The 19,784-nt window shown below is 43.9% G+C and overlaps 1 protein-coding gene across 1 annotated transcript; it reads right to left on the bottom strand.

Moving 5' to 3' along the window:
- Nucleotides 1–2,870: 2,870 nt before the first annotated feature.
- On the bottom strand, nt 2,871–19,390 carry PPP1R36 (protein phosphatase 1 regulatory subunit 36; the record flags this gene model as incomplete). The annotated part of the gene is made up of 11 exons (XM_080344611.1): nt 2,871–3,117; nt 4,324–4,512; nt 4,600–4,796; nt 6,078–6,117; nt 10,752–10,892; nt 14,703–14,801; nt 15,611–15,677; nt 15,796–15,917; nt 16,629–16,709; nt 17,931–17,995; nt 19,382–19,390. The coding sequence occupies 11 exons, from the start codon at nt 19,388–19,390 to the stop codon at nt 2,871–2,873; spliced, it is 1,257 nt and encodes a 418-aa protein (XP_080200737.1).
- Nucleotides 19,391–19,784: the final 394 nt, after the last annotated feature.

Here is a 19,784-nt window from a genome sequence, read left to right as displayed (position 1 = left end):
TGCTGACTAAAGGATCAGAACTTCAAGGTATTTCTCAATCCTTTCTGGAAAGTTCAAGGTTGTTGTGAAATCACCCCAGAAAACTTAGACCCAAAGCCATGGCTGAGAGCTTGGCTGATGATCACAGGGTTTTAGACCAGGGCTCACTAGGATCGTCAGATTTTACCCAGGTAACTCCTGCAGAGTGAGCCAGACAGCATGTTCTCTGTGAAGACAGAAGTAGCTGAGGCCATGCCTGGTCCGTAGCTGCCTTTTGTCCAAGGAAAATGGTGTGCTGAAAGCAGCCACTTGTTGCTCACTGTTTCATGGTGAGAAAGTAGCCCCATGGAGCCACCCCACTTAAGCAGACTGTGAGGAACCTGCCTTGAATCTGGAGAGGGGCAAATATAACATGTTGAACATCATCTCTCAGTCTGAGGAGCTTGTTGACTGCTTTTTAGCAACATCAGTAGCTGCTCAGCGCTTCCTCTGCAGTGACATAGACCTTGCAGGTAAGTGACAGGGCACAAAAGGCTTGCCCACATCCATGAGCTTTGCTGCATATGTGAGTGTGTGCTCCACCCTTTGGTCTTCTCCTGTTGTCCTGGGCCCACCACAGGCCAAGTGTACAACTCCGTGAAATCTCTGCCCCAGGCACTGCAGGGACTGATCCCAAACCCCAGTTATTAGCAAATGCCACAGGCTACATTGCCCTGCAGGTGCCCTGCACCTTTCCCTCATACCCTTCCTAAGGCCCATACAATGCCTGTTTGCTTGCCATGACAAAAAAAAAGACGCTTTTGCAAGAAGTAATGTAGTGGGATGTCAATCTATAGATCAGAGGGGGGCTGGTGTCACAGCTAGAGAGACAAAGCTGGACCCAACCTTTGGCATATAGAGGTCTCCTAGTGCAGGAACTGAAAAGCTTCTCCCAAGACCAAGAGACAAAGCTGGGCTGCAGCCTTCCTCAGCTCCAAGTATTAGCCAACCAAGAGGAAATGGACTCAAGCAGCATCAGGGAAGGTTCAGATTGTATATTAGGAAAAAATTCTTCACAGAAAGGGTTGTGAAGCACTCGACCAGGCTGCCCAAGGAAGTGGTGGAGTCACCATCCCTGGAGGTGTTTGAAAGGTGCATAGACGAGGTTCTTAGGGACATGGCTTAGTGCTAGAGTTAGGTTATGGTTGGGCTCGATGATTTTGAGGGTCTCTTCCAACCAAAATGATTCTATGATTTTATGAACATCTTGCTGCATCATTGGGTAGGGAGACCACGCTGCTGCAAGGCAGTGATACCACCACCGCCTATTGCATCTTCAGCTAGGCGGCACCATCCAGATGTTGCCCATGCAGCCAGGAAAGACAGTTGAATGTGCTTTGGCCCAGCCAGGCTCTCAGGAAACCTGCAGCTCATGCACTGTCTCAAGGACCCATCATCATTTTTCAAACCACCCACCCAAAATGAATGCAAATGTACAGCATAGAAATATGTTCATTTTGAATAAAGAGTGTACAAATCATGTATATGAGAAAGACATAAGAGTCTCTCACACTGTTCTAAATAGAAATCTTTTCTATTTCTTCTCCTTTGGGAGAAAATATGTGTTTTCCAACCCACAACATTTCTGAGAGGTTATTTTTAAATCTTTTTTGTTCTGTACTAACGCCTAATGAAAAACTTGAGAGACAAACTGCAGGACACAACAGACTCATCCACATGGAAACCAAGCCTAGGCCACAGTGCTACTAAGGTTTTAATGTAACACGTGCCAGTCTAAGTGAAGAGACTAAATAATAGCCATGAAACTGCAGTTCAAGTGTCTGTCTCAATAAGGCGGTGCAGGGCCATCACATGTAAATAATCTAGTCCCTCAACTACTGGTTACCACAGAAGAAGGAAATTTCTCATAATTGTGCTGCAAAATTTCATTCTTTTAAAAACTAAACCACGCATTTCAAGGAAAAATTGTATTATTTTTATCCAGCATAAAGATATTTTGCTGAAAACCTTCCAAACTAGCACTAATATGTGGAATTTCTCCTCTTAGCAAGGATGAAAATATTAATGTTTTGGTTTTCTTCCACTCTTTAATCACCCATTATTTTTTCATTCATTCTTACTGACTCTGATAAGGTCAGGATTTCATCCTAAATATTCCTCCCAATGCTAATGATTAGCATGTACAGATAGTCCTATAGGTAAAATGATACCACTTCTTTACCATGAGTTAATTTTGTTTCAAGATACTGACATCCCAACTGTATATTTTAAGTTTGCACATCTAAGAACTACTTTCCCAATCACATTAAAGCAATTATAAAAATGAATATATATAAAAAGACAAAATGAAATTAAGAACTGATAGATATTTTAAATAACAGCATTTCTCTTTGCTCTACTTATTTCACAATGAGTCACAATTTAGAGTAGCTATATCCAAGAATGAAATAAGACCTGATGGAAATTAAAAAACAAACATAAAAGTAAACGCAATATATTAAAGATTCCAGAGTAACTTCCTTCAAAAGCAAAATTTCTGCAACTTTCATACTGGAGTAAGTCATGGCTCCTTGTTGCTTTACTAATCCTTTGGAAAAAGAGGGTTGACATTAAAATCTATTATCATATTCATCTTCAGGTGTCAAAGCACTTCCCAAAATAAGTCAGTAAAATAATCTTATCAGAAATGGTGCAACGAAGGTATCAAGATGAAGGGGGAATTGTTAGGGACAGAACCAGGAATTACAGCCCAGGTCTCCGGTCACCCAGTTGAGGCACTTGTGTGCTAAATACCCCACTTGGACAAATGAGTTAGGCTTCTTAGGCTGCAATTTCAAAGTGATTTACTCAGCAATGTGAAACCACGCCACTCAACACAGATACCACTTCTCCTAGTTGCTCTGATTACAGTCAGCTTCTTCCATCAGTCTGGACACCACAGTGCTCCGGCTGTGAAGCCTGTTGCGGGGATTTCTCAGAGACAGCAAACTCAGGCCACCTGTCAGGTTGGAGAGATCACTGTCTTTTCTTTCTTGTTCTTGTTCTTTCTCTTCCTCTTCCTCATCCTCCTCCGTCATCCCAACAGGCTTGCTCATTAATGATTTTAACTCACTACCATGAGTTCCAATGATGCCCACCCTGTTAGGAAACATCATGTTAATCTGCTTGACACCATGAAGAAAAGAAAAACAGCAGAAAGGAGGTTTGTAATGTTTTCTAGGTAAACCAGCAAGGAACCTTGCCTCCTTTAGCAGAGAATAGTGGCTCTCCCCTAGGGAAAAATAAATAACCATGCTTAAACCCTCAGCACCTTGCACATCATGTCATGTTTCTGTCTGCAGTGTGCACGCACACAACATAAATTGTAGATGTCCAAGTGAACCTCAGCGCTCCCTGGAAAGGTTGGCCCTGTTACATGTGAATTACGTGACTCTCTGCATAAGCTGCAAAGCCAAAATGCTCAGGATGTGCCCAGCTTCCACAGCATGCACCAAACAATTACATGTGCATTGGTAGCAAATTTCGCACTCTCAAGAAATACTGGACTCGCTGGTCACGTGTTGGAGCTAGGTCCAAACATTTTGGATGTACAGTACTGTAGCATTCATTAGGTTCTCAGAACCCTGGAAGATCCAGACAAATGAAGGCAATAATCAAATTCTAATTTCCAGGCTGAAAAAGAAGACGAATGGGAGAAAATCATACAGGGAACCTTACATGCACTTCAACAAAGTGAAACTGATTTACAGTGGTCCTTTTTATGAGATATTGCAGTACTATAGTGATACTGTTGTTAATCATGACTGGAGGGGAAATGGAATTCCTCTGTATGGCATACCCAGGCTTGAAAGATTTTATTTTTACCATCAATCAGAAGAAAAGGTTCTATTTATATTGCAATGGAAAATATATTTTTAAAGTACAATATAGCAACAAAGTTACTTTTTCAGAATAAAGTACATCAGTAATGTCTGACCAGAACATTATTACAAACTAAAAGTCAAGAAGAAATAAGAAATTTGAATGAATCATGAGAGGAAAAATCCTATTTTGCTTCTGTTCAAATTTGTGTTAAAGCATATTTTTTCACAGAAAACTTCTGAGTTTTAACAAAGCGCTACGATGGACCATAGCTGCTTTGCCATCAGTTAACGAAGAGTGTTACCTCTGCAAGTTTCAGGGTCCCTCAGGTCTCCCAGGACCTACACTCCTATTCCTCTCTAACTCCCGTGTAGACCAAATCCTCAGTCCAGTGTTCCCTCTCCCAGTGAGGAAGAGCTAGATGTTCAACAGCTTTCCTCATTGCACTATCAAATCTATTTCTGCTGAGAAATAGCCTCTTACTTGGTATTGAACAATTCAGAGAAGTCTGATGGGCCATCATAGGTGCCTGGTTGAGGGTCTTTGTCCCAAGAGTCGTGTTTCTGAAAGAGGTGTTGAGCACCATCCTTCGGCAAGGGCAGCACCGTGCGGAGCATCGGTGAGTGCTCGTTAATCATGGTGCTTATGGAATGGTGCTTGGCACCGACTTTTCTTGAAAGAAAACAAATAAAGGTGTTACCTCGGTGTATTAGAACAGGGCAGGTTCCCTAAGGACTCACCAGTGTGTCGAATGTGTACCTCGGAGATGGCAATTGCTCTGTATTTTCAGCAGTGGTCCGATCTCCTGCCTTCTGCGAGTCAACATGGTTCCGGTCTTTTAAAGCGGGATTGAACATGTCAGAGAAAAGAAGCCTGCCAATTTCTTCCCGAATCAGTTGGAAGTGCTTCCGTCTGAACACAAGCCAAGCCACATAGCTGGAGAAGTTGTAGAACCCCTAAATTGAAAACACAGAGCCCCTTTTCACTAGGAAAAGGCCCAGAGGCCCACTGTGCCCCAGAGTGCAGACTGGTGTGACTCCATTAAGACGCCAGCAACCATTTGGTATCAAACTTTACCATGCAGCAGTGAAGATTTGAAAGGACTGTTTTTTTAAAGGTGTGCAGACAGATGAGGCTAGAAACAGAGTTAGCGCAGATGGTTTTCATCTTGCTCAACTCTGGCCAATTTGGCTTAGTCTTACTGCTGGAAACTGAGGAGACAACCTCAGATCACCACCCAGTTTCCCTCAATAATCAATGGAAATAGACTGGTGAGATGAGTCATTCTGTGGGGGTTCCTATCACACACGTCTATCTCAAAAGGCAACAATTCACCCTCTGGCTGAGCTCCTCTTTTCTGAGATGGCTGTCAAGATGGCCCAAGGGCATGGTCTGACTGGACAGCTGTTGTCTGGGCAGCTGCAGGTAGACAAGATGATCTCCACCCTTGATGATGGCATTATGATCACAGAAAATATTACCATCAAATATGAACTCATCGCATCCCACCTCCGCATGTCTGCTTGCTGATTATAAAAATAATAATCTAGCTTTTCACTCGTATTTAACATTTGTGATCCTTAGCATAAGCTGGATCAACTCCAAATAAATCAAGTCTCTAAATCTGTCCTTGAAAATATAGCATCTCTTGGACTTCTGTGTATCCATGGAATTGAATCTACAGTTCCCCTTTTCCAAGTAATGGTTTCCCAGTTTATGAAGTACAAAGTATTATTTGGGTCCAGGTGGTTTGTATTCATTTGCTGAAGCCCTGCTACATAGTGAGTTTCATAAATGGCTGGTGGAGCAGTGTGTTGCAGGCCAGAAGAGCTATTTGGCATCTAGAAACATCAACAAGGGCAATGGAAATACAATAAGGCTGTAAAATTTCTTACCTACAGAGGCGAAACTGTGAGCCCAATGATGAGAAGAAGTCTATAGACCAGACTTCCCAGAGGGACCTCAGGCTGTGGTGGGAACTGCCTGGGGTCCAAAAGCCACAGAGGGACTGAAACTCCCCAGCTCTAAGTGGAAAAGACTTGGGCTGAAGGGCAAAGAGACGGTATTTTACAGGGATATCTAGGCCCTAGAGGTAAAATTTTATTCTAGGTACTCTTCCCTGCAAGTAAACTACTGGAGGAACCAAAACAGAAAGGGGCATTTGGATGTGCAAGGGAGGGACATGCTCTGGGCTGACACTCAGTCACACTCTCCATTTATCTTTGTGTCTTTCTTACCTCAAAGAAGGTCCGATCTTTCTTCCATGATGTTTTTCTCCTAAGGCAGTGAACAAGAGCACAAAATTAATAGCAGCAGTTGCCCTTTCAGTCCTCTGAAGAGAGCATTGAATATGACTCATGGGGCTATGCCAAGCTGGCATTTCACCAGCCCAATAAAGTTGTTGCTAGTAGATCCTCATTACTAGCTTGCGGAGACCCACTGTCTAAGAGAAAAGCAGGACTTCTGCTTTGCCTCAGAAGAAGAAAATGCAGAATATTGTATGGCTGAGCTAATTAAATCTAACAAAGAACAAAGCTGGATGTGATGAGCAGGCGAGGCTCCCCTGCTATGCTATCTAGACTGAGCTCCCTGAACGGGCCTCTCAAAAGTGGTCAGCACTGACCTAACCCAGTTCCCACTGAAGTCAACAAAAAACTCTTCCTGACATCACTGGAAGAGCAGCAAGCAGAGTTACCAAGGGCACAAAGCCAGGCCAATGCTGAGACAATAAATCTGAAAACCAGGAAGGAGATGCCTGATGTATCTCCAAGAAGAAACGTAAAACATGCCCAAGAATAACAAAGGGCCTTTGTTAAAGGAGAAGCAATTTGCCCAGTGGAAGCCTGAGAGATGCTCTGGCCACCCACTTAAGCCCAGGGATTCTCACGCAAAGCCAAATGACTGTCCATTATGGAAATGGCCATTAAAGCAGAGGGTGATGCACACATCTCAGCAGCCACTCACTTCTCCTGGAGACAGTACAACTCACCCTCGTGGAAATGAAAGCAAATTTTCCCTGCTAGCCTACAGAACTCCACAGATCTGGCTTGGTTCTCGCAAATGCACAGGAAAGCCTGTCTCTGCATCAGCTCACCAACTCCTGAAATGTCCCTTGTCTTCCTGATAATATCGTTACACACATCTAAGATATCCCTAGCTGCCATCACACCAGAAACATCAATGCAGGGCAGGCCATGAAGATAACACCTTTCAGCCCTATAGCTCTGTTTACCATCTTCTGACTTTCTTTTTTATCAAGAAGACCATGTATCTCCCTACCTGGCTCCCACCAGCCATAATCCAACTGGCACTTCATTGTGCAAGGAAAAAGAAGCTTGACTCTGCAAGCATGGCATGGCTGTGTTTTCCAAAGTAGAACTCCCAGACCGACTCTGATGTTTTCTAATTCCTTATGAATTCTGGTAAAGCGCAGTATTCTGTCTTGAGAATATTAGAGCAGAGAAGTCTAAAGTGACGCCAGCTTCTTAAACCTAAATATGAAACCCAACTTTTAGCTTTTAAACCCCACCTTTTAACATTATACAGCTTGTGCAGAGAAACATATGTGGAGGCCAGAAAAGGAAAATAACACTAATAGAGTGAAATAAGGCCAGGGGTCTTCACCCTTCTTTCTCCCAGTGCTTTGTTCCCTCTAGTGAGATATTAACCTTAGAGACCTGCTTGAAAGAAGATTTCCTAAAATAAGTGTCAAACTAGGAGGCAACTCCCATGTCTAGGGCACAGCTGATAATTACCTAGGAAAATACGGAAAGGGCCAGGAAAACAACAAACTTGCAAGAAGATTCAGGACAGGACTTGTGAGAAACAAGAAAGAGTGAGCAAAAAGCATCGTGTCTTCTAGTAATACAGTAATATTGATTTTCAGAGCTGGGGGGCAAGCGGGGGATGAGTTCACGTATAAAAGAGGGGAGCACAGCCAAGGGCAGACAGTGCAGTAAGTATGGGGCTTGGATGCAAAATGAGAGTGGCTTCAAACATCTACAAGAACTACTGTTGTGCATAGGGGTACATGGGGGAGAAATGGCTCCTGTGCCATTTAGCAGCTCCCTCCACAGCAGCCATGACTCTAGTTGCCCACGGATTAAGCCAGCTTCAAGGATCAGTACGGCTGGGTCGACTATATTTGCACCACTGATGCATGCAGCTTTGGGAACATGCTGTATTTTTCCCATTATGACAAATGCCCATAAGGAAACTGGCACCACAGAAAGGTTGCACAACCTCCATCAACTTAAAAGGAGAAAGCCAGACACACCTATTCCTTCCTCAGCGTTGGAGGCACAAAAGGACTAATGCTAACATACACAAATAACAGGTCTGGAGGAACTCTCTCAAATTCCAGTCTGGGATAGTATCAAGATTAGATTTTAATGCTGCATTTTACAAATCATGTAAATTGTTAAGTTGAAGATGTTCTCTATCCAAGCCTCCCTTTTTAAGATTTCAGAGGAAACCTTTACATGAAGAATCAATAATTCCATATGAACACATACAAACATTTGGCAGATCTGGAAGAGAAAGCACTTTACCAACATAGTGTAACATTTCATTAAAATGTTGCTATGGTGAATTGGAGTGAAAAGCAAAAACTTCATCAGTAACCCATAGCTGGGTTCTAAAAAAATATAGTAAAACTGGAGGTGGTACACTATCAATAGTTTCCCATCTTTTTAATCTAAACATTTTTCAAGTTAAAAAAATTCATCAAAAGTATACCTCCCCACAGTTTCTATTTTGACAAAGGATCTTTTCCATCCAAGAACACACGTGCTCAAAAAATTCCTAACCATCTTTGATAATTGAGAGTGTTAATCAGTTCTGTCCCTAAGCTCTTGGTTTTGGCAGTTCATATAATGGTCTGGGAGGATCCAGATAACATTTAAGGCAAAACTGTGTCAGCCTGAAAAAGAAGATATTTATATAATTGCAGTATGGTATGGGAAGTGCCATATATTATAACATGCTCAGCATTAGCCCAATTCTGAAGTCAGCTGTAGTCAGCTACCACCACTCTGCTATGAGTAACTCACTGAGGTCTCCATACAGCACCTTACACAACAAAGGCTTTAAGACAGAGCTCTTTTCCAGCCTTTGTGTTCTCAGAGCCTGGACACCAGCATCCCAACCCACTGCCAGCCTCTAACCCACACTGTGACAGAAATATTAAACACAGTTTCTTGTTTCAGCTCTCTGCTCTCACTCCCATGTTGCTGGGTTTTTTGCCACTGGACCTCTTGCTTGTCTCTAATCCTGCACATTTCCATCCACCAGAAAATACAAGTGAGTGAAGAGGCAGCAGAGCTCACTACTCAGCTATATGACAGGCTGTTTTATCCAGTTGCTTCCAGTTCTGGGATCCAAGTCATTCTCTGTGACAAGTTCCTCCAAATGAGTCTCATAAATGCAGACATTAGGGCCATGCAGCAGAAATAATGAAATGCTGTCACCAACCTCCCTGTCCAAACAGTGAGGAGGTTAAGAGGATGTCTTTACTCGGCAGGAACGTGGGAGGGAACAGGGATTTGGTGCAGACGGCTGCTCCCAGGAGTTCCCAGTGAAACACCGATGTGCCAGGACACAGAGGGAACACCTTCTTAATTCTTAGGGTCCAGCACTTTGTGGGATGGGGCACACTGAAATGAAAGCTCTGTTGGGACAGCAATTTCAGCTCCCGTTTGACTCCATCATTTCACAGGTTTCCTTCTCTTGATTAGAAGGAAAGCAAGGTTCCACCACCCCAGCCAGGAGCAAAGTTGCCTGGAGCTGTGTTGCAGGAAGGCAGGTGAATGTTTGTGACTCCTCTGGGAGACTGGCAGCAGTTTCACATCACCTGACTCAAAAAATTTGCCTGAAACTGCTCTGAGAGGATCCCATGGGACTGGGGTGCTGGGTGGGGACTGCCAGCTCCTTTCTACTGCAGAAAGAAAACATTGTGCGGGAACATACATAGCTGAGGAAAGAGTCCCTGACACTAGCGCAGTGTATGATGTCTCTGTCATTACGTTCTCCTCCCACCAACCATTTTTTGTGGTGCTCAGTTGCCAGGCCAGGTTAAACCACAACACCTTCATCTCCTGTTAAAACTCCTCTTTTCTTGTCCTCATAATTCCCTAGTTTATCTGCCTTTTCAAATACCTTCCCATCCTCTCCTGCCTTTTTCAATTTCTTTTCCAATTCCCACTATGGGAACTAAATACCTTTCCATTCATTGCTGGGACCATTGCATCTGAAGAGTAGTTGATCTCCACCGCCCTGAAAAAGCCATGTGTTGTCTTCCCCACTCAAAGGTAGGAGTCCTGCACTTTCCATGCTCAAGCACAACCTCTTCTTGTCTCTACTCCCTTCACTTGCTGCCCTTCAGGAACACGATCTCCTTCATTTGCTGAATTAGTCGGATGCTATCTCAGACTTGGCATAAGAGGAAATCTATGCAGGGATCAGTGGCAACCAGCAAGTGCATAATCATTTGATTTCAAGATTTAGTAAGTGGAAGTGTCAGGGGTAAGATTCAGGGCTGGCACTGATTTGTGCCCTGTTGGCTTTCATGTTGAACCCATCAAAGTTTCCTGCTCTGTATATCTAGCAAGGTTTCTGCATACCAGGGCTGCATCTTTCCAGTCTGGTATCCAGCGCTCTGCTGCAACTTGTTGTGGCCTGTTCAGTTGGCAACGGCTCACCAGAAACTCTTTTGGAGTTAGTTAACAGGCACTGCAGGGACATCAGGACACTTATGTGTCTCATGGTCCCTTAGCCCTCTGTGACTCTTTGCTCACAAGACATTTGCTACCCTGGACATTCACTTATGTCACTCGGCAGGGGCCTTGGCCCTGGGCTGCTGTGGTCCTTGGCATAGTGAGGGTTCCCAGAAGGGAAAGCTTTCCTTGGCTTACTTTCCACCAGGTGTGTGCTGATGCTGTGCCATGCCTCGTCCGAGGACAAAGTTACAGTACACCTCAGCAAGGTGAGTCCTGGACACCGCCAACTGCGTCAACACATCCTTCATTTCTTTGCTCCCTCCTATCACCATAGTCCTGTTTAAAACAAAAAGGGAAAAAAGTTTTCAGGGAAGGTTCTCTGGACAGAAGGGGTGGTAGAAAGAGTGACTGTTCCCAAGAAGTGAGCGTGGTTTTCAGACACATAAACCAAGGCTGTGTGACACCACTGCCAGGGGACCCCTCTGCAGCAAGGCTGGGCTCCGACGCTTCCAGCACAGTGTGGGGATGCCGCTGGGAACACAGGGCCTGGGGCTTGGGCACAGACAGACTCTCTTGCTCCACACAGCTTATAAGGTGCATGCCCACAACCCGTCAGGTTGCTGTCTTTGATCCTGCGTAGCTTATGAACCCTTTTTGCAGCCTACATAAAAGTCCTGGGGGTGCATTTAGGTACCTCCATGTGCAGGCTCTGTCACCAGCAGCCCGGAGCGGCGGGTCTGGCTCGTTCACAGACAGCACTTAACTTCTCTTCAAAAAGGCACACGAAGTGCTGTTGGGACTGCCTCTACTAAACAGGAACGGCTGACACCACAAGCCTGTATTTTAAACCATTTCAGATCAAACGCTAAGGAAATGCCGAACCAAAGAGCTTTCTATTTCCTCTGCTTCCCCTGTAATCCACCCGACTGTCTGCCGGTGCCTGGGAGCACTGCCGGCCTGAAAGTTACCAGCCTCCTTCCACGCTCAGTAGAGCTGTTGTATTTTCTTATCTGTCCTATCCCTGATGGCCTCCAGCTCTAAAGCTTCCTACGCAACCCACTTTAATAAATTAGAACAATTACTCTAGGCTTCTCAAGGATAATGGCTAATAAAATTCAGCAGATTTTCGTCAAAAGACATGAAAGGGTTCGAAGCAGAAACAGACAGAAACTAAAGGGGAAAGAAAATGCAGGGCAGAAATAATAGCCCTTGTTCCAGTCATGTCTCATCCACCACTGCTGAGTTTTTGTTCTTAGAATCACATATTTCAGAGGTGAATATTGCAGAATGCCTCATGGCCACCGCTTTTGAGAACTGGTCAGTTGTTTGTGAAGTTAGTTATAAAACCTTCCTGAACTTAGAAGCAGCCAGGAAAGCCTCAGGCTTGGATTTACAAAGAATCAGCAAAGCATCAACAAAATATAAAGTCACAAGAAGTCAAAGATGTCCAGATTCATCCTGACTTTCTTGCATGGCAACTCTTTCAATACTTTATTTTTCAGAGTAAGTTAAATGCACAGAAGTAATGCCTGCTGAAGCCAGGATGGTCTTAGATGTTCTGTTGAGGCACTGTGGACACTGATAATTCTACATGGTCTAGGTTCAAGACAGTCTCCCTCTGAACAAGAGTACTCCCAGCAGATGAGCTCACAGACAGTCCAAATGGCAGGAACCCCAAAACACGCCAACTAAGAGCAGAAATCACCAGCGCTGTTTTCTGTGTTACTGCGTTTATCACACAGGGTCTGCAAGAAGAGCAGCTTCAGGACTGCACAGCCATTGGAAGTGTCTGTCATGTAGGAACATTAGGCTGATAAAGGACTAGGCAGGTCACCAAGCCCTGTCTCCAAGGAGTCTGTCTGCCCGTTTAACTGGGAGCAAATTATAGGTGCCACTAGCAAGAAACATGAAGTGGTACCGGCATGTCTTGCCTCCAGTCTGTCTCTACTTGTGGCACATAGCCAGTGCTACACAGGAAAGCCAAAACCCTCTGACACTAAATTATATCTTGGAGGAAGGGGGAGCGAGTTTTCTTCTTGAGCAGGGCACTAGCAACAGCCCTGAGCATGGGATTTATGTGGCATAGATATAGGAAAACAAATGGCTATGCAGTCTTCTTTCACGTTGTCCCAAATACATCAGCATATCAGCATATCACAAGGGTTCTTATCACAAATGTAATTTTGTCTTTGTGACTCTATTATGTAGTTATAAAATCCCTTTCACAAGCTCACGGAGCACCACCTTCAGAAAAATGTAGTTTTCTTGCCTGTCCCCACTACTTTGTAGTGGAAGACAATTCCAGAACTTTACTCAACAGGAGGGAAAAGACAGTCCTTGCTACATTTGATTTGAAGTATAGCACATATCAGGTTGGGAGTTAGGACAGGTGGATAACAAAGGAAATGGGAGATTTTCAAGAGGGAAAGAAGTCACAATGTCAGAAAGATCTTCACACTACGATTAATATCTCCCTGCTCCTCCAAGTCAGCTAATGTGATTTTATTTTCCTTCCTTATATTTATACTTCAGTAGATCAATATCCTGAATTCCTGCTTCTGCATGTTAAGTGTCTCCTTTTTAAGCTTCTCTGAAGTTAGACTGCATGCAGGCAATCCTGACAAGCAAGGCACTTCCCTTCTGGGGAGGCAATGAATCTAAATAAAACAGTATTGTAGAAGTGGAGTACACGTTTCTCACCAAAAGGCAGGAGTCACTTTGGGAGCATGGCATGCCAGAACACACTGAAAAGTCTCTCCTGGCAGCATTTATCCAGTGCTTATAGCTGATGCCTACTAATTAGAGCACCTTTGATGCAGGGAACATAACCCTATATTGCAATAGGTCCTAACTCCTCTTTGTTTTAGTCTGTTTCTGTATTTGCCACACCAGTAGATGATGTGAGCCATTTTGATACGTCATGGCCCATGGAGTGGCCTCCTTCTCCTTTACCAGCCAAGAGCGAGGGGATCATTTTGTAATTTGCAGCCCAGAGCACCTCAACTACTTCTGTGACCTTGGTGTATGAAACTACACTGATGGTTTTCTTTATTTACGAATTATTCCTTGCACAATGAGAGAAACTTTTGGCAATCTGTGGATGTAGGACAAATCAATTCCTTAAGACCAGCAATCCTCCAACAGCCTTTTCTTCAATCCAGGTAAATCAGCCCTTCTTTATATTGAGGATTCATGAATTGTGAAGCAAGTGTTTAATTGTTAAGTAGGTGTTTTAAGAACATGGTGAATCAATGCTCAGAGACTATTATAGACTCCAGAAAATCACTGAAGTTTCTTACAATCGTGGTTTTTAACTTTGCAATGCTTTCTCTCAAGGCATATAACCCTCTAACACAGCAGCTCCTAAACTATTCCCCTGGCATATCCACTTGAACTCTGCAAGGCAGCAAGTGTGGTCACACACCCTTACTTGGGAACTGCTTTCCTAGCATATATTCCTCGTGTTGTAACATGTTCCTAGCACCTAAGAGTCATCTGAACCTGCTTGGCAAAGTATTTAGAAATGCAGTCTTAAAGCGATGTGGCCCACAGAACAAATTCACACCCAGCAGACTCAGTTGTGACTATTTGGTGCTCTGTATTGCATGCAGAAATGACTGGTTGCTAATGTTATTACTGGGAAATGGCATTAAGGGATGGTAATTCAATCCACGGCGCTCACATAGATTTAACGTTGGTTGTAGTAGCAATGGTTTATTCAAATTGCAGGATTACCTTGAGGATCCAAATTACTTGGTGACCCCATTGCAGCAGGACTGGATCCAGCCACCATCATGAAAGGGAGATGTGGTGATGCCATGCCACATGAACAGCAGTACACGCCTTTCAGGGCAAGACTGGGGCAAAGCAGGGTTCAAACCCTCCCAGAAAATCTGTCTCTACATAGTCAAAGGAGCCTATACCCCGGAGAGCACAGAAGGCAAGAGTATGGGGTACAAAAACAGTGAGATCGAGGGTTTTTTCTCCTTAGCCTTCCATGCAGGTATTGGGCCAACATGCAATCTTTGCTTAAGCAAGCAGTCCTTGCTCATATGCACAATTATTCCAACACGAAAGACTGTCCTGTAATTCCAGATTTGCTGGGGCAAGCTCTGGGTATTTAGACACCTGTAGTCTTGTACTCACGAAGTCAAGGATCTGCATTTCTTTTCCATGGCAGTTTTTCCCAGGTAGAAAGATAGGTAGAGGAGTAGGGCCATGAGGAACTCATCCAGTTTCTCATTCCTAAATGGAAGGTAGAAAGGTCACTATGAAGTCTACAGATTTGCAGATATGGACACCACTATGAAAAAGAACAAAGTCTCTGCTCAAGGGCCTGCATTATACCAAATACTTGCTCTATGGCTGAGACCTATTCATAGCAAGCACTCTGCCCCACACCAAGACTTGGAAGGCTTTTAGAGAGCTACTAACAGAGTCATTCACATTCAAACGAAAAGGCGGATAACTCGGACACCACTCCTCTTCTGAAAGGCCAGTATGGGTAAGGCTCAACAATATCTACAGATACATTGCTAAATCAAAGGCAACGCAGCCAGTAAATGGCCCTGGCGATCTCAGGGCTGCGCCTCTGAGATATAATGCTCCACCTGCTGCCTCCTCGGTTTTAGCCTACAGAGAAGTGATGCTGGTGAGTGACAGCAGCAAATCATGAGCCCTGTATCTCTGAGGGGAGCAGCGGCAGCACAGGGAGGCAGCTCAGATTCCCAGGTGTGTGAGCACTCCCAGTGCACGCAGTTGTTGTGGATGCACTGGCTAACATGGAATTTAACTTAGGCTAAGACAGATAACAACCTTTTTATATTTAGGCCCAAGTTTTGGGCTTCTTTTAGGTAACAGAGTGGAAGGGTTTCAAATATGTGATAGGACTTTTTCTCTACACATATCAAAGATGAAATGCATTTGGTACTGTTTCCCACCAAACCCCACACGTAGGAGATTTTAAACCTCTGATATTTCATATTCTTCTTCTCTATTCCCTCCACTACCAACTACACACACATAATTCTCAAAACAAACTCTAAATGACATACCTCATAACCACTGCAAATGATAGCATGAGATGTGACTTATTTGCTTGATTCAAAAGCAAAGCAGCATCTGAAAACATACAAAGAAGACAAAGAATGTTTCCTCAAAAATGCTACTGTTAGTAGGAACAGCTTTCTCACTCGTATGGGTGACGCCTTGCTGATATGGAACACCAGCAATTACTCACATTTGACATCATCCAAAGTGACATATTCATGTGGTTCCCACTTGGACAGCATATACAGTTTTTCTTCTCTGTCAGCCAGCCTTTTTTCAGGGAGTGTTGCACTGCAGTCATCTTGGAAGATGCTAGTGGTTGACCAACACATAACATTTAAGGACACAGTGTTAATTTCAGTCTGAGAATATTAAGATTATCTACCTGGTATGAAGTCACTTCATTGCAGTTAGTTTCAAAGGGACAGGCAGTGAAATGTGTTTGGCAGGTGTCCTGAACTAACATTCAACTATTAGAAGCACAAAACAGGCTGGGGATGTTGAGAGAAACAGGACATTTCACCTGTAAGGTTGCGTCTGAAGTTGCTCTTTTAGTTGCTAATATAATAAATTGTGACTATATTATTTAGATCAAAGAAGTTTTCAGTAATGGATGAAAGTCAACTATACCGTGTTGTGAATTTATAAAATTAATAATAATAATAATAATAACAATAATAATACTTTAATCTTTGAAGTGCCTTACACAGATGAATTAATTACCTCACAATACTCTTTAGGGTAGATGAGAATGATTACCTCATTCTGAGCGATCTGGAAACAGCAACAAAGATGCTGAATGACTTTACCATGTCATACCAGGCTAGTGCCGGAGCTAGCATTCAACAGCAGGCATGTCTGGCTCTGTTTTTATGTTCAGACCACTCATCCACCCCGTTGAAATGGCAGCTGGCTTCCTCATTCATGTGTTTTGTTCAGACATGATCCTCAGACAATGGAGGAAAATATTTCCACCCAAATCATCTTGTTTCTTTTTGAGCTAGGCTAGCCGAATTGCAATACCTCTTTAATGTCTTGACATGTATTTCCTGAAAGTGAATATTTTTTCCGTCCTTAAGGTTTTCCTCAGTTGCTGTATTGGAGCTGAAATATAGAATATGAGCATGAAGTAGCATGACTTTAAGTTATTAGAACCAGTGCAAAGAGGTCAACATCCCATGATCCAAAGGCATATCTATTCTGGCCTCTGACACTAAGAAAACTTTGGGGTTGTGGTTGATGTCCACATGAGACACTGCTTTCAAGAATGCAGAAGCAAAAAGGGGCTTCCCTGGGGCTTCCTGCTCCGTCTCCTACCACGATACAGACTGAGCCATATAACCCCTTCAAGCAATCAGTGTCTCAAGTGGCTTTAGGAAGATTTTGCATGTAAAGTGCTCCATTCCAGAGCTTTTCTTTGAGATGGCTGAGGGCAGAGACAGGCAGAGGTCATTGGGAAACTGGTTCCATTCCCTGAAGAGCTACTGGGCAGAGTCAGCAGCGTTCCCAAGCCCAAGGCAGAAGCTGGCTGGAGCTGCTGAGACACGGACCATGAAAGGCACCTGCAGTAGCCGTGTCACCAGGGGAGAGGTGAGCAGCAACTCCACGGTGACAAAGGCGTGGAAAATGCCCGGCAGGGCGGGCAGGCAGCAGCGGGCAGCGTGTGACCGACCCACCGCTGCCGCGATCCACCGCGCTCCCTGCCCTGCGCTTGAGAAGACAGTGGGGGACATGTAGTTTGGGTGTCGGGTTTTTTTGCCCCAATAGTTTAAATGATAAAGTCTTAATCCACAGCTTCTGCAGAAATTCAAAGCACGATTACGTGCACTTTTTCTCCCGCAGAGCTGCAGTTTCCCTAGAGGTCTGCGGTCCTCCAGCGCTCACCATTGTACAGGGTCATATGTAACACTGGAAATAGGGAACATCAGTCTGTGGACTCAGTGGATGGCCACCAAGAGACACCTGGGGTGGCATTTGGCCTTGATGTCCAGCACTGCTGCTCCAGTGCGTGGCACACACTTCTGACGCGGGGCAGGACTAACCACACGCTCTTCCAGCCGTCCCTCTGTAGTGGGTTCAGCTTGAGAGCAGTGTGGAAACCATGCATATTTCTCATTTTCTCCATTAACATGATGGGATAAATGCCACAGAGCAACCGTTACGGAGCTCCAGCCTCAATCAAAAATAAATAATAATAATAATTAAAAAATTGTCCTGCTCTTCATGTTCAGGCAAAACAACATTATACTCTGACTTTACCTTACTTGGAACTGCTGTATCAAGGCCTAAATCTGCCTAATTTGCAACTAAATATCAAAATTTTACCTTGCAAATTCAAGTGTGTTAGTATCATCTTTCCAGTACCACACACCCGGAGTTAGCTTTATCGTCTGCAAAAAAATAGCATATAGAGTACATGTCATAAATCTACGTTCAAGTTCTAAGCCCAACAAAGTGTTTATAATGCAAGCACTCTGCATATGGGCCACTTTCTATATCTTTCTTCAGTCTGCTCTTCACCCAGATGTTGTTTGTGTGTGAGCTATTTGAATAGAAGTTCTCTGAGATTCAAGGTTGCCAGCATAAGAAAGAAAAAAATGTATCTGTCCTTTTAAATGTATTTCAGGTTATGAATAAATAATTTAAAGTCTGCTAAGGAGCATCAGTTCTTTCATTGTCTGTGAATAAACAGACTGAGAAATCAAATGAAGCCAAGCGTTAAACAACACATTGCTTTTATTTGTTTTGTTTTTTCAATAATATTTACGTAATTGTAGAGACTAAGTATCAGTAGAAAGGAAACCTTTGTTTAAAAATGGAGTATGTTATACACTTCCGTGATAGTCTGACAACTTTAAATAAACACCAGATAGACCTTTCAGGGGAATCTGGACAAAACTTCTAGTAACAGCATTTTGCAGTATCTACATATTTTTTTTAAATCCTTTTAAAAAATCCCCTGGAAATAAAAAAGATCTATTAGTCCTTAATTAAGAAGGGAGACTTGCAAACTGTGAACTATTATTTGCAGGTCACCTTTAAAGCAAAATGACTCTTACTGCTGAAATCCTTCTGCCTACAAATTTAAATCAAGTGAAATGTCAAGGCTTTCTGTGACTTTTTGCCACGTACCACTCAGCCAGACAGCCACAAGGCTCTCACAAATTCTTGCTCAATCAAACCTGGTAGTAAAGTGCTGGATACAAAACACGTGAAGAATTTCAGTTAGCAGCCAGCAGCCCATGAGATGGTTATACCAAAGAGAGGAATATTAGGAAACCATGGCTCTAATCCTTTGGCAAAACAGTGGTTATTTCAACTTGCCTGTTCTAATCTTCAGTTCCAGCTTTCTAATCCTGGTTTAAAACTCTCAGAAGAAAAAGGCCATGCAAATGCTATGCCTTTATGTTACACACAAGGGATTATGAAGTAGGAAAGAAAAATAGAAAACCAGAAAAATTAAATTGAAAAATAGTAAAATAGGTGAAAAAAAAAATAGAAAAAATAGAAAAGGTGGTAGTGTGTCAGAGCAAGGCCTACCAACGCATCACAGGAAGGAGAAACACCTCTCCTGCGTCTTCAAAATACATCTCAGCTATTCCTCATAACACAATGGCTGAACGACTGTCCCCAGCACCCTGCTCCCTGGCTGGGGCACAGGGACAGGTCCCACCCCTGCCCACCCCACGTGCCCTCCCGTGGTCCCCGGGAGCTGCTGCAGAGGCAAACGCGACCAGCAGCAACAAGATGGAGCTGGGAAAGGTGAGGAGACTCACGGTGAGCATGGCGCCTGCCTGGGACACGGCCAGGAGCCCTGGGGCTGAGGCAGGCTCTGTTTATAGCCGTATCCTGGTGACAGCCCGATGTCCCCTGGGAACCGAAGATCCCAGCACACAAACCCCCTCCAGCCTGCCATGTGGACTGGGACTAATGTCTGTGCGCTCTGCTCCTTCCCAGCTCTGCTAAGCAGCTTCCCTGAGTAACATTTGAGTCCAAATGGGGAAATTAAGTGCCTTCCGTGCAATAACATCTCCGTAGACACTGATTTGAGCCTCCTGCGTTCTCTGACGGTCAGGAGCTGCAGAAGTTTTCCTGGTTACTGGCCCAGGACCAGCAGCAGTGAAGGCAGCTGCTCCAGTCCCTCTCTTACCGATGCGTGTACCAGGCTCTGAATGTTGA

This window comes from Nesoenas mayeri, assembly GCF_963082525.1.
Source record: "Nesoenas mayeri genome assembly, chromosome: 5".
NCBI lineage: Eukaryota > Metazoa > Chordata > Aves > Columbiformes > Columbidae > Nesoenas > Nesoenas mayeri.
The sequence above is the reverse complement of the archived record's forward strand: the minus strand, read 5'-3'. Positions and strand labels throughout refer to the sequence as shown.